This window comes from Tursiops truncatus, chromosome 20 (genome assembly GCF_011762595.2).
Source record: "Tursiops truncatus isolate mTurTru1 chromosome 20, mTurTru1.mat.Y, whole genome shotgun sequence".
Lineage (NCBI taxonomy): Eukaryota > Metazoa > Chordata > Mammalia > Artiodactyla > Delphinidae > Tursiops > Tursiops truncatus.
The window spans coordinates 15669235-15682018 of NC_047053.1; the positions used below are offsets into that span (position 1 = coordinate 15669235).

A 12784-nucleotide genomic window follows, 5' to 3' on the forward strand; every position below is an offset into this window, starting at 1 on the left:
GAGGCTCTTGACTAAATAAAGGTTCCTCACCTTTGCTTTAAAACATTTCCTAATTTAAACAGCTTGTGGCCCTTTGACAGCCCTAATCCCTGAATCCCCAAAGCAAAGCCCAAGAGAATTCCTCTTGGCCCACCCAGGCAGAGGGCATCACCTGTCCCCCAGGGAGGCTGTGTCGATCTTGAGGAAGCCAGCGCAATTCATGAAGACTTTGGGACCCATGTGGCACATGGTGACCAGCTGGGTCCGGCTCTCGAGCCTGGTGTTGTTCTGTTTCAGGATCTAGAAGAGCAGACTGGAGTAAGCTGGAGCAGTAGGCAGGCCCCACCTCCCAGCCTGCTTTCAGGTCTCTGGGAAACCCTCCATGATGGGAATTTTGCCGCCACACCCCGATATCTAACTGAGCACTACACCATACTAACTGCTACTAAAAAAATTATGTTAAAAGACTAAACTATGCCAAGCGAAGATACTACATACCTAACGTATTGCTTCAAAGTTAATGATACAGTCAAGTAGCCACCCCATATTAAGAAAAAAAAAATTACAAATACTCTTGAAGATCACTACATACCCTCCTCTGTATTGAAATCTTTTTTTTCCACTAGGGAAAAACCCCCCACTATCCTGGGCTTCCCTGGTGGCACCGTGGTTAAGAATTTGCCTGCCAATGCAGGGAACACGGGTTCGAGCCCTGGTTTGGGAAGATCCCATATGCCACGGAGCAACAAAGCCCATGCGCCACAACTATTGAGCCCGCGCTCTAGAGCCCGCGTGCCACAACTACTGAGCCCGCGCGCCTAGAGCCCGAGCTCTGGAACAAGAGAAGCCACTGCAATGAGAAGCCCGCGCACCACAACGAAGAGTAGCTCCTGCTCGCCACAACTAAAGAAAGCCTGCATGAAGCAACAAAGACCCAATGCAGCCAAAAATAAATAAATAATACACACACACACACATATATATATATATATATATATATATATATATATATATATATATATGTATATATATATACACACACATACAAAAAAACAAATAACCCCCACTATCCTGAGGTCTGTGTCTAGTACACTCTCGCTTTCCTCCATCTCTTTTAAATCATGGCTCAGGTTATCTTTTCCATGAGCCACCACTGTACAGTAGTGAAGACCATGACTGTGGCCACCTGGTCTGAAGTCTGACTCTTGACTCTCTCTAGCTTCATGACTCTAGGCAAAAGGTAAAGTGCCTTTACCTCTCTGACCTTGGTCTGCCTGTCAAAGCATATTGGCAAAGTAAAGTTTCAATGAAATAGAACTTTTCTTTTTTTCTGATTCAACCCAATCCTACCTTTAGGAGATGGGTCCCTTTTCGAGGTCCCAGGCCACAGACATACTGAATTAAGGCCTGGCTGTAGGGGTGGGCAATGGCACGGTTGACATCAACTCCAACCTCATTGACTCGGTTGATAAATTCACAGTACAAGGCATTGAGCAGCTCTTCTTTCACCACATGCTCCTGTCGACACACAGCAGGCAGGGATAAGGTTACTGTGCCACTCTGTCCACTTGGGCCTATCTGTCAAATTCTACTCACCTGCAAGGGGTGAAACTTGAGGCACAGAATGTCTTCATCAGAGCTGCAAACCTGGGCAAATTCAATCAGAGGGTCCTGGATACGCCGGGCGAGGGAGACTGCCTGTCTCAGCACAGGAGGGTAATCCCGGAACTCTGCCTAGAGTCAAACAAGGGTCAGCAGGGCCATAAAGTCTCCTCAGCTCTAACAGCAAGAGGAAATCCAAACCGCCTGGCTTTTTAAGTCAATTTCTCTTCTCTGGGACCATTTTTCCTGGGACCAATTTAATCTCTGGGGCTCCCCATCTGAACCATGACTGGCACAATGGAGATCCTCTGCATAGGTAAGTGAACAGGTGCAATCCTGTGCCCCCATAATCTTTGTTTCCCCAACTCCCTGGGATTGACAGCTCTTGCCTGTGCAGGGCCTAAGGGTGGGGCTCCAGCATTACCTCTGATTTCTTGCTGTTCATATAGAGAATGGCCAATTCATTGTCAATCAGCTCCACCCCAATAGAGGACAGCTGTTGACCTTGGTCCAGCTCATGCACAATGCGCTTCACATCCTCAATCAACATCTGGGCATCCCTGGAGGAATGAGGGGTGCTGGTCAGGGATATTTCTGGACAGTTTCTCAGGGATGAACAATCTCATGGCTGGGAGTGGGGGAGGAGAGAGCTTTGAAGACAAAGAGGTACAATATCCCCAGGGATATCCCCTGGGGATGGGGATATTACCAAGGCTCTACACAGGCGCATGCCTACTCTGTAACAGGGACAGAGCAGATTCAACAATAAAGGATGAGTGACTTTAAGCCAGGCCTGGCCCAATCCCCTGGTACCCCTACCTGTTCTCTCCTGCAACTGTCACCACATGAGGCTTTTTGTTCAGGAGGAATTTCTTTAGCGTTTCAATGTCTTGAGCCTGGAGTGAAAGAAAATTGGAGCTGAAGGACTTTGAGGATAGGGAGATTTCAAGCACTTCTCTCTCCCTAAGTAGCTTGAGACCTTACAAGACCACAGAACAAAGATGCATCACACTTTGTCAAACTGGAAGACAAAACGAGGGGACTAGGACCTCTAGTTTGAACATTGTACTTCTGTTAATATTTCCTAAGATTATTACACTTCTGGCTTATACTTGAGTTGTGGTTAACTAAACATACTTAGGTCTTTTTTTAACATAAACCACTGCCTGGCAGTCAAGACTATTCTAATCTCCACTTTAAGATTTTTCTTTCTTTTTTTAAAGAGCTGTTTGTTGAAAATTATTTTTTAGAATGGAGCTCTGTCAATAAAATTGAAAGATACCTTTATGCTAAAAGAAAATCAGAAGCATATACACGAGATGAATTCAAATTTCTCTTTCCCTGGTAGAAACACAAATGCTAAAGCAGAGAAAAGATTGGCTTAATGCCACAGTGGCTTTCAGCTCCTGGAACAAGCTGACCCAGATGCTGGTAAAAACAGAGGCAGTTATGGCAGCTCCCAGAAGCACATAAGGCCTAGGAACTGGCTTCAAGCCAGAAGGAAATTCTGCACTAGAACTTGAGTGCCATCTACTGCCTACGGAAGTGAGACTTATCCCAGGACTTAAGAGGTCAGGGACCAAGTCAGAGATAATCAGGGTCTTGCACGGGACGTTGCTTAGGCCATAAACTCTTTTTTTTTTTTTTTAACATCTTTATTGGGATATATTTGCTTTACAATGGTGTGTTAGTTTCTGCTTTATAACAAAGTGAATCAGTTATACATATACATAGACCATAAACTCTTATCCCCACTGAATTATAAGATGTGCTCAAGATGTACACTTGGTAACCTGTCCTAGTCACTTGCCTTCTTCTCCCGTTCTTCCTCTCTCCATGCAGTTCGCCGTTTGGTAAAATGAGGCAGCCGGAGGAAGTCTGTCACTTCTCCTTCACCGTTGACCAAGGCGCAGAACACAGGGTGATCTCTGCCAGCCCAACAGAAAAAGCACCGTGTGATAATCAGCAATATGAGGATATGAGTAAGAGAAGAACGAGACTAGGGAGACAGATAAGGGGTGATGCCAGACAGAAAGTTACCTGGCAGAGGAGAAAGCAATGCCTAGGACTCGGATGCCCTTCCCTTGGTTCTCATCCATAAAGTCATCATCTTCCTCTACCTGTTGATCCGGCCGGTAGGGTGCCACCCTCAACCAGTTGTAGAGCTTCCGACTACAGGCCTGGGGAGGAGGCACACCAGTCACTATGTACAGCAGGCCCGCCAAGTAGGTTAAGGAAACAGATGCAGGCACACATTCGCAAAGGTCATATTTATATGCATGCACATTCCTAGCCCTCAGCACGCTTACAACCTGAAGGCGTACTTTGCTTTTAGAAATAGGAGAGTACACAGAGGCCAGTCGTATAAACAAAGAGTATGTGTATGCATGGGGGAGGGAGGGAAGAGGCTCTTCAAGTGGGGAGGTCTTGGAGTGACCCGTGACCTTGTTTGCACTGCCTCTCAGGTTATACTAAGCCTGCCCCCAGTGTTTCCCCATTAGCTACAGGACAGCTATTAAGGGGTGCCTTCACTCTCAGCTCTAGCTTGGGGAAATCATGTGACTAAAGATCACGAGCTCCTCTCCTCACCTTTATGACATATTCTTTGGCTTCGGCCAGCAGCTTGTTCTTGAGCTCTTTGGCCATCTGCACGTACAGGAACTGCTGCAAAGCTCGCTCGATGGCCATGGTCCGCTGCCGATTCCACTCCTGCACCTGGTGGCTGAACTCATCTCGGTAGTAAAATTGTTTGATTTCTTCAAAATACGTCTGGTCATTGCCATAGCTGAGGAGAGACAACACTGTGGTGTCAGCGACAGAGAAAAGGTGACGGCCAAATGCCCTTGAACACTGGGAGTGACTGAGCCAGGGATGGTGGCTTGCTCAGTTCTGAAAGTGTGGTTCACATTCCTGAGGGACCCCTCCTTCCAACAGACTACTGACCAAGCCCTTCCCAAAGAGCCCCCAGCCCAGAGCTTTGCTTACCCTTCCACCCCCTTCATGTCTATGCTGATGTCAATGGTGAGCAGCCCTTCATCTTCAGCCAGGCATATCTTGAGGAACTGGTCATCTCTCAGTTCCTTAACAGGCTTGTTCTTTAAGTACTTGAAGGAGTAAGCGTAGTGGGCTTCATCCACATCCTGTACACAAGAGGGAATCATCAGTCAACAGACAGACTGGGCTTGACCCTTGGAAAAAAGACTGACTCTCTGCTCTCAGGCAGACAGCTCAGCTAAGTGTGAAGGCAAGAAACTCAGTTCAATCAAACAGAGCTGGACCACATGCTAGATCAAAGCCCCTCAACTGGCTTACCTTTCTGCCTTTCTTGGTGGGGGTTATATTGAGCTTGGCTCTCTCCTGGAAAGTTTGCCTCAGCACCTGCCGGACAAGGGGCTCTCGGGCAATCTGCAGGGCTACCATGTAGCGGGCACCTTCCAGCACAGCTTCTGGTGTAGGGAACTGGCTGTAGGGAAAATGGAGGAGCTGCAGGATGACGACATCTTTGCCCTCAGGTCCCTCCTCCTGCCAGCCACCTACTGCAACGCCTACCTGCAAACATAATCCTTGGCCAGCTCCAAGGGCTCTGCAGGAAACTGCTCTGTCTCGTGCCTCTGGTAACTGTCCCGGAGGTTTTCCCCAAATTGCTCAGGAGTAAGCCCAAACTTTTTGGCCAAGCCATCTAAAACAAACCAGGAGGGTGAAAGGTGAGCCAACAGCTGGGCCCAGTAAACTCTTGGCTTTCAGTCTAGAGCAGCAATTCTGGGCATTAGACTTTAAAGGGATCACAAATGAGCAGGAGCAGGATGTCTTACAGTGAACAGTGAAAACGCTGACTTTAAATTCCTAACAGGCTGTCACAAAGCAGAAAAAGTAGAAATTTTCTATGTGACTACTGGGGTCAGAACTAAGGTGGAAGTTACCGTTTAGTAAAAGAACTTCTCAAAGATAGGATGAACTCCCTCTCTCTGATCATGTGTTTCCCACTCCTTCAGAAATTATGGGAGAGGCTGGACAATTCCTGTGGCGTGGGTGTGGGTCATGGTAGCAAGTGTTAAAAGTGGACTGGTGACTCACTCAGAGGTCCTTTAGGTCCTCTTCCTACCTACCAGTGACTACTGGGGAACGTATACAGCTCGTTTTTACCTAGCCCAGCGCTCTGGCAGATGGTGTACATATCTCGGCGGGAAGCCTGCTTGAGCTCTGGCCCTCTCTGTTCCTCATCTTCTGCCTCCTCACCATCACCTGGGAAGAAAACATGAGTTAGTCTTCTGGTTTCCGGTTTCCAATCACTCCCAAGGATCTGACACATGTAGAGAAGCCCCGAAGTGTAATCGGCCAAGGTGATCCTTGGAAAGGCCATGGCCACCAAGCCTCTAGGTTTTCTTTTCCAACACTCACCTTCCTCATCTCCCTCTTCTCTTACACGCTTTAGCTTCTTGCGGCTGGCCTTGGCGGCATTCTGCATCTTGGGGATGTCACGACCATAATAAAGCAGGAAATGATTGTAGACATCTTTCAGTTCATCCATTGATTGTACATCCTTGAGCCTGGAGGGAAGGGACATAAGACCTCAACTGTCACAGAGGAAGGGTATACCCCAGTTTTGCTACAAGAGGTCCAATTCCCATGAGGCAAGATCCCAACTAGGATGAGTACCTATATTCTCCAATTATTAAAGACATGCATTGGCCCCAGACCATGACTTAACTGCAATCAAGGTATCTTAAAGGAGGAATATGTCAAATAAGTGGTGGCTGGTGGTTGTTAGAAATGGCAACAAAAAGGGAGAGGCAGATGAGGCAGCATGTCTCCGGTTCAGAGTCCTTGAGACAGTCCTTGTCCTTCTTTCCCAGGTTCATGCCGCTGGCCACTAAAATCATCTGCTCCCCTCCCACACCCCTCTCTGATTCCAGGCTCACCAAGTTACTTTCTGGTTGTAGTTTGGTTTCCCATGTAGCTTTTCACACGGGCAACATATAAATAAGTAAACATGACTATCTGATCCTCTTAACCTTTTATACCAAGATGGATAAGTAACAGGAATTTCCCTGTCAGAAAGATCACTTTTGACTTGTTGCTAAGTTGGGATTCTAAGGAACGGGTCCCGTGCTGAGAATTTTGCAAGGTTATGCTGCTCTGGGGTGGGGGTGGAAGGGCAGGGGCCTGGCTTTGGTGTGAGGGCTCCCTGTAATGGAATAAACCCTGCATATGCTACCTCTCCATGTCGGTGGTGTCCAGAGCCCGGATGCCATCAGCAAGGGGCTTGTCAGGGTCAGCAGAGATTTGCTCATACTGATAAGCCTGCATCTTCTCAAACAGCCGTGTTAGGTTCTCCTTACGGATCCTCAGCTGGGTCCACTAGGACAAGACAAAGCAGGAGTAAGGGATGGTATTCAGCCTTGGACACCCAAGACCATGCTGTTCCTTACCAGGAGACCCTGGGGGAAGCCTGACAGGGTCTGGGCTGCCACCTGATATGTACAGGAGAACTTGGGTGCCAGTAGTGGTAGTACCCAGTCCAGCCCTCAACCCCTTGAGGGGCATGGATCCCTATATTACCTTTTCATCCCACTGCCACACCCTCCACAGGTCATTGATATGCAACTCGGGCTCCACGTACTCCTTCCGGTAGAAAGCAATGAAAGGCACCTAGAGGGGCAAGGAGGTGGCAGTCAGCCAGAGAGGAAAGATCTGCAAGGACCCCCTTTGTTAGAGGAATAAACAGCTCCAGGAAATTTAACAGTAGGGAGCTTGGCCTCCCTCACAGGCCCATCAGGACACATGCTCTCCCCCACCCACCCCCAACAGGAGAAGATAATGCTGCAAACGGGGTAGCACTGTTCTCTGGATCGCTAGAGTCTATGGTCCTCACGCTTCTTGAGTCAAGGGACCACTGCTGTGGACAGAAGGGGGCTCCCCACCTGACTTAGGTAGCCACCTTTTCCATCACCCCCAGTTGAAATTCTAACCAGTGGGCAACTAGAGCTTGAGGTGCTACCTCAAAATGCTGATTTCTCATGAAGCCCAGGGCCTCTTTAATCTTCTGAATTGTGCTGGGTCCTTTTCGACTGAAGCTGCTGGTTGGCTGCCCTCGGTCTAGGTAATCACAGCTTTCCTACAGTCAGAAGAAAAAAGAAACAGCAACGACACCATTACTTGCTCTGTCTTACCACACACAAAACTGCTTCTTGTCACAGGATGACCTTCTCAAATTAAATCTAGAAAAATCTCCCTCACATACCCGCACACACATGCTATTCTATACTAGGCCCACAGATGTTTGGAGCAGGGGAGAAGCAGCTCCCCATCCTAATGAAGTAGCTTCTGGTTCATGTCAAAATACAGCATCTTTTTTGGGGTACCTGCAGAGAAATGGTTGGTGTGGCAAAGGCATTCCTGTAGATCCAGTCAGCCTCTTCTTCCAGTTCATCATCTTCAGCCCCCTTGACGGAGATGGAACGGAGCTGCAGGGGATAAGGCATCAGCATGAGACTGACTTTATCTTGTATCTCACATAGCAAAAACATGCACTACTTCTGGACAAAAACGTGTGCTCCAGAGGCACACGTTTCTAGTACCCGGAAGAGTGTTGTCTGGCAAGAAGTAGGCATGTCGTGTATTTGCTCAAGAAACCATAAGCCACTGGAGAGTCTATGTTGAGCTAGACTTCCTGTACGCCTGGTCAGATGGGGTTCAAAGCCGACTTCCTGTATACCATTTTTTGGTGTTTTTTGGCTGCGCTGCCCCAACGAGGGATTGAACCCGCGCCCCCTGCAGTGGAAGCATGGAGTCTTAACCAGTGGACCGCCAGGGAAGTCCCCCTATATACCATTGTTGTTAAGATTGTTGCTAGATTGTTTCTCTGCTATAACTCTTGTACCAAGGAGGCTCAGGGCAGTTGATGACAGTTCAGCAGGACAGACACTGGTGCTTCTTTACCTGGAACCTCTCAGGCAGGTCAGTAGCTCGGATTTCATTGTCCTGATCTGTGAGGTGGCTGCTTTCCAGCTCACTGGGCTCATACATCTCGAAGATGCTCCTGCGGCTCACACGTTTCTTGGTGGTCTTCTTGGGGCGCACTCGGATCTCGCCCTCAGCCTCATCGTCCTCATACTCATACTCTTCCTCCAGTTCTTCATCATACTCATTATATTTCTCAAATTCGTCATAGTCAAAGTCCACACCAAAAATCTCCTGGGCTTCTTGCAGGGCACTGTGGGTGAGAGCAAAAGGCAGTTGGCCCAGATTCCAGTGAGAGGAGACAAATGCAGCCCCTGCAGAGATCCTGTACCTACCCCAAGGGGACTAAAAAGGTTAAGAGAAATGTAAACAAAAAAAGCATATTCACTGCGGAGGAAAGGCTTAGCTGGGGGATATTTCTGGGGAAACTTTTTTTTTTTTTTTTGCGGTACGCGGGCCTCTCTCCGTTATGGCCTCTCCCGTTGAGGAGCACAGGCTCCAGACGCACAGGCTCAGAGGCCATGGCCCACGGGCCCAGCTGCTCCGCGGCACGTGGGATCTTCCCGGACCGGCGTATGAACCCGTGTCCCCTGCATCGGCAGGCGGACTCTCAACCACTGCGCCACCAAGGAAGCCCGGGGAAACTATTATTTATTGAGATTAAAAAGCCCATCTTTGGCACGTGCCAGTGACAAGGATCAAACAGCAACAGGCACATGGTTTCATGTCACACTCAGTAGATCCATCTTCTGCTAAGACATTATAGTATTCCCTCAGGGCAAAAGCCTTCTTCTAACAAAACTATATTTAGAAGACTAATAAACAAACAAATGAACATGGAGCTGCAGGTGGAAGAGAGAGGCTGGATCCTTGCCTGTGTGTGCCTCCACCTTCATCCCACCACGGCCCTTGAATGCTGAGAGAGCTATCAAAGCTTCTAGAAACAGTCCGACATCACTGCCTGGTAAAGGATATTACGGGCAGGGAAGCAAAATGCTGAGAGCTGACTGTTCCATTTTTAGCAGAGGCCTCTGACCTCCTCCTTCCTGCCCGGGTCCACTCAGATGCCCTTATCACCACCTCGCACCAGACCCCACTCACGCATCAGTGTATCCAGGAAGCTTTTTCCGCCACTTAGGTTTTTTCAGTGGTTGTCCATCGTCATCCACAATGAAGTCATCAATGTCTGGATAGGGAAGGGAAAGGTTAGTGCCCAGAGGCAAGGGATGAGCCAGGACTGAATGGCTTTAGTTCCTACTGTAGGAGTGGTCGGTGAGGAGAAGGGGAGACAGAGTCCTGAAAAGGAACTTCTTTGTGTCAAATGCTGGGGGCCAGTAGCTGAACAATGGTCTCCCATTCTATTGTTCGGGGTAGGAAATCCCAACACCCCGCCCCAAACTGGCTTCCCTGCCTAATGCTACATACCTGACTCTTCATCATCTTCTTCCTCCTCCTCTGGAGGAGCCATGGGGGCCTCCACGGCCTCCTGCCCTTCTTCCCCTTCCCCATCCTGAAAGATCTCCTCTGCAATAGCTTCTTTTTCATGTTCCTCCTTGCCATATTCCTCTTCGTCATCGTCCTCATCATCTGACATTTTTTTGACACGTCGGTATTTTTGCTAGGGGTGGAAAATCTGCCTCGTCAGGGTCTGAGGGAACTGGCATAAGGATCCCTGCTCTCCAGTCTCACTCCTATTTTCCCACCCCAGCTATACTGACAAGGGAGATGGGAAAGAACACATCAAGTACGCCCCAAGGCCCACCCTTGAAACTTTGACAAGCCTTTAACAGGCACCCAGAACTGGCTCCACAGCACAGTGATACTGAGCCACTTTCTCCCCGCTGACATTCCCCAAACTGTTCTGGATGTGCCTCCTCCCCCCAGAGTCGCTGAATTTCAAGGGCTTCTTCCTTCACCCCCAAGGACAGAGACAAAAAGGGCACTTACTCCTCTTTTGACTTTGACACCCAAATTCTCCTCAATGAGATCAAAATCATCATCCTCCAAGCGGTCGTCAAAAGATGCTAGAGAAGACAGAGTGGTTGCCCATGGTGATGGGGAGGCCCCTTCTCCACTATGACTTAAACCCCATCCTCACCTGACCTAAGGAGAGGCTACTCACTGCGTTTTCTCTTCTTGTGGCCAACATCATCTTCTGAATCACCAGAGTCACTACCCTCATCCTCCTCCCCTTCATCTTCATCGTCATCGTCATTGATAAAGCCTTTCAGGTTTCCTTGTTCATCCTGATCATCCAGGTTCTCCTCCTCCTCCTCCTCATCTGGAAAACATGCATGTTTGAGGCATGCAGTTTGGGAAATAGGCTGGGGCTGGGGCAGGGCCACCTGCTTAACTGTTATTTCTCATCTGCTCTGAACCTAATGACCTGGATGCCATGTTAACTCTTCTGCCTCATCTAAAGATACAAAAAACATGACCACTGACTTAGAGCAGCTTCTGGAAAAGAATATCTCTTTTCCACATTCACCATCTGTATTTAGGCAAGATGAGCTTCCTAATTACTTTGGCTTGTCAAAATCATTACTAGAGGCCTTACAGCCACCAGTAACCTTTGTTTTCCTCTCAGTTTATAAACTCAGTAGCTATATTCCTTCTTTCAACCATAATGCTTTCCATGAAGCTTGCATTTTCCTTTCTGTCTCTAGAGCAATTTCATGTTTGCACTCTGCTGATGATCCTAATGGTTGGATTTGGACAGAGAACTTGGAAAGTGGGTACATAAATACCAACACTGCTAAGTCTCTAAAAGAGCGAAACATTACCTATGTATTTATTTATTGGTTTACTGTCTGTCCCCTCCCACTAATATAAGCTCTACGATAGCTGGGACTTTATGTTGTATTCCTAGTTCTAGGTACAGTGCCTGGCATACAGCAGACAGATGTTCAGTAAATATTTTCTATGAATGACTGAAAATTCTCAAGCTGGTACCTCATGTGTGATAACTTCTGTGCTCAGCCTGAGCCTCTCATCAGCAAGAATCCAACTATCCAAAGCTTAGCAATACTGGGGAGAAGCTTGAGGCTGGGGCTTCCTCACCGTCATCCTCCTCTTCTACAAATTTCTTGGTGACCCGGGGCACCACCTCGCCTTCATCATTGTACTCTTCCTCTGACTCCTCGGCCTCGCTTTCCACAAAATCAGACATTGCTGCAGCTTCTCACGGCCTGCCTGAAGATGACTAGGGAAGGAAAGGAGTTGGGGATAAAAAATGAGACAGAGGACCTTTAAACATTGCCACAAAAAGCATTCAGCTACGTGCCACTGATCTGCCCAATCATTTCTACCTGGGAGGAGAGAGTAAGAATCAGATGGCTCCATCTCTTCCATTATCCATTCCTCTCACAATTGCCCCTCTCATGTGTACCTTAAAAAAAGCAATTATACTGGACTGCTCTGTATATACCATCTTGCTTGTCCAAAGAGTTTTACTGCACTTACCATCTGGGGACAGAAATAGGCAAATGAAGAAATTAGTGTAGGAATAATTATATAGGTAGGGATACAGTGTAGTGAGTTTATATGACTCACTCATAAGTTTGGGAAACAATAACTAAATGCCAACTTAATGACAGGAACTTTCATATACACTATCAAAAGGAAAATCCTTTTCGACATATTAAACAACGTTTCATGAAGTTGAGCCCACTTGTGTGAGTAGTGGTTGGGAGCATTTGGGCAGAGAAGGGGCCTCTTCAGAAACATTAGAACCACAACTCTATTGTGACCATTTACCTCCCCAGCAAAACAAAAACCAAAAAACCAAAAATACAAAAAACACTTTGAAAGAGACTTCCATGGCCTACAAATTAAATGCAACATAGCTAAATACAAAAACTGCTGGGCCTAAAGAGTAGAGATCAAATCCTGGCCCCACCACCTACTAGGTATATAAACTTAAGCATATTATTGAACGTGCCTGAATATCAATTTCTTCATCTGGAAAATGGCAACAGCACTACCTACCTCGCAGGATAGTTAAGAATATTACATGACATAGGAGAAAGAACCTAGTCTACTATTTCAAAAAATGCTAACTGAGTTTAAATTTGAATCCTGGGCATAATTTTCCTCAGCATTCTGTAATTTTGTACCAACCAATCCCAACTTTGTCTTCTACTTTCCCGCTGTCAGATGCATCCAAAGTCTGGAAATGGCAGTGGAGAACCACAGAACCATGAAATGGAGTTTCCTGGGCTTTAAAACACAGCACTGGGACTTC

At 47.4% G+C, this 12784-nt stretch overlaps 1 protein-coding gene across 4 annotated transcripts in view; it reads right to left on the reverse strand.

The window, feature by feature from the left end:
* The window catches only part of SUPT6H (SPT6 homolog, histone chaperone and transcription elongation factor), a 31061-nt gene that overhangs the window by 10658 nt on the left and 7619 nt on the right, over positions 1-12784 (reverse strand). For 2 of the 4 annotated variants that reach the window (XM_033846782.2, XM_033846783.2), the window contains exons 2-24: positions 11602-11743; positions 10664-10822; positions 10489-10565; positions 9967-10159; positions 9643-9727; positions 8521-8794; positions 7944-8045; positions 7580-7696; positions 7141-7230; positions 6797-6939; positions 5980-6128; positions 5725-5823; positions 5131-5260; positions 4894-5044; positions 4567-4721; positions 4171-4366; positions 3622-3761; positions 3392-3509; positions 2401-2477; positions 2006-2141; positions 1576-1713; positions 1330-1497; positions 152-279 (exon numbers count right to left, since the gene is read on the reverse strand). In XM_033846782.2, the coding sequence (XP_033702673.1) occupies positions 152-279; positions 1330-1497; positions 1576-1713; positions 2006-2141; positions 2401-2477; positions 3392-3509; positions 3622-3761; positions 4171-4366; positions 4567-4721; positions 4894-5044; positions 5131-5260; positions 5725-5823; positions 5980-6128; positions 6797-6939; positions 7141-7230; positions 7580-7696; positions 7944-8045; positions 8521-8794; positions 9643-9727; positions 9967-10159; positions 10489-10565; positions 10664-10822; positions 11602-11710 (3134 nt within the window). In that variant the 5' untranslated portion in view covers positions 11711-11743. Of the gene's footprint in view, positions 1-151; positions 280-1329; positions 1498-1575; positions 1714-2005; positions 2142-2400; positions 2478-3391; positions 3510-3621; positions 3762-4170; positions 4367-4566; positions 4722-4893; positions 5045-5130; positions 5261-5724; positions 5824-5979; positions 6129-6796; positions 6940-7140; positions 7231-7579; positions 7697-7943; positions 8046-8520; positions 8795-9642; positions 9728-9966; positions 10160-10488; positions 10566-10663; positions 10823-11493; positions 11744-11849; positions 12154-12784 lie in introns of those variants that run through there. The other 2 variants (XM_033846784.2, XM_073797108.1) reach the window with 2 other exon arrangements.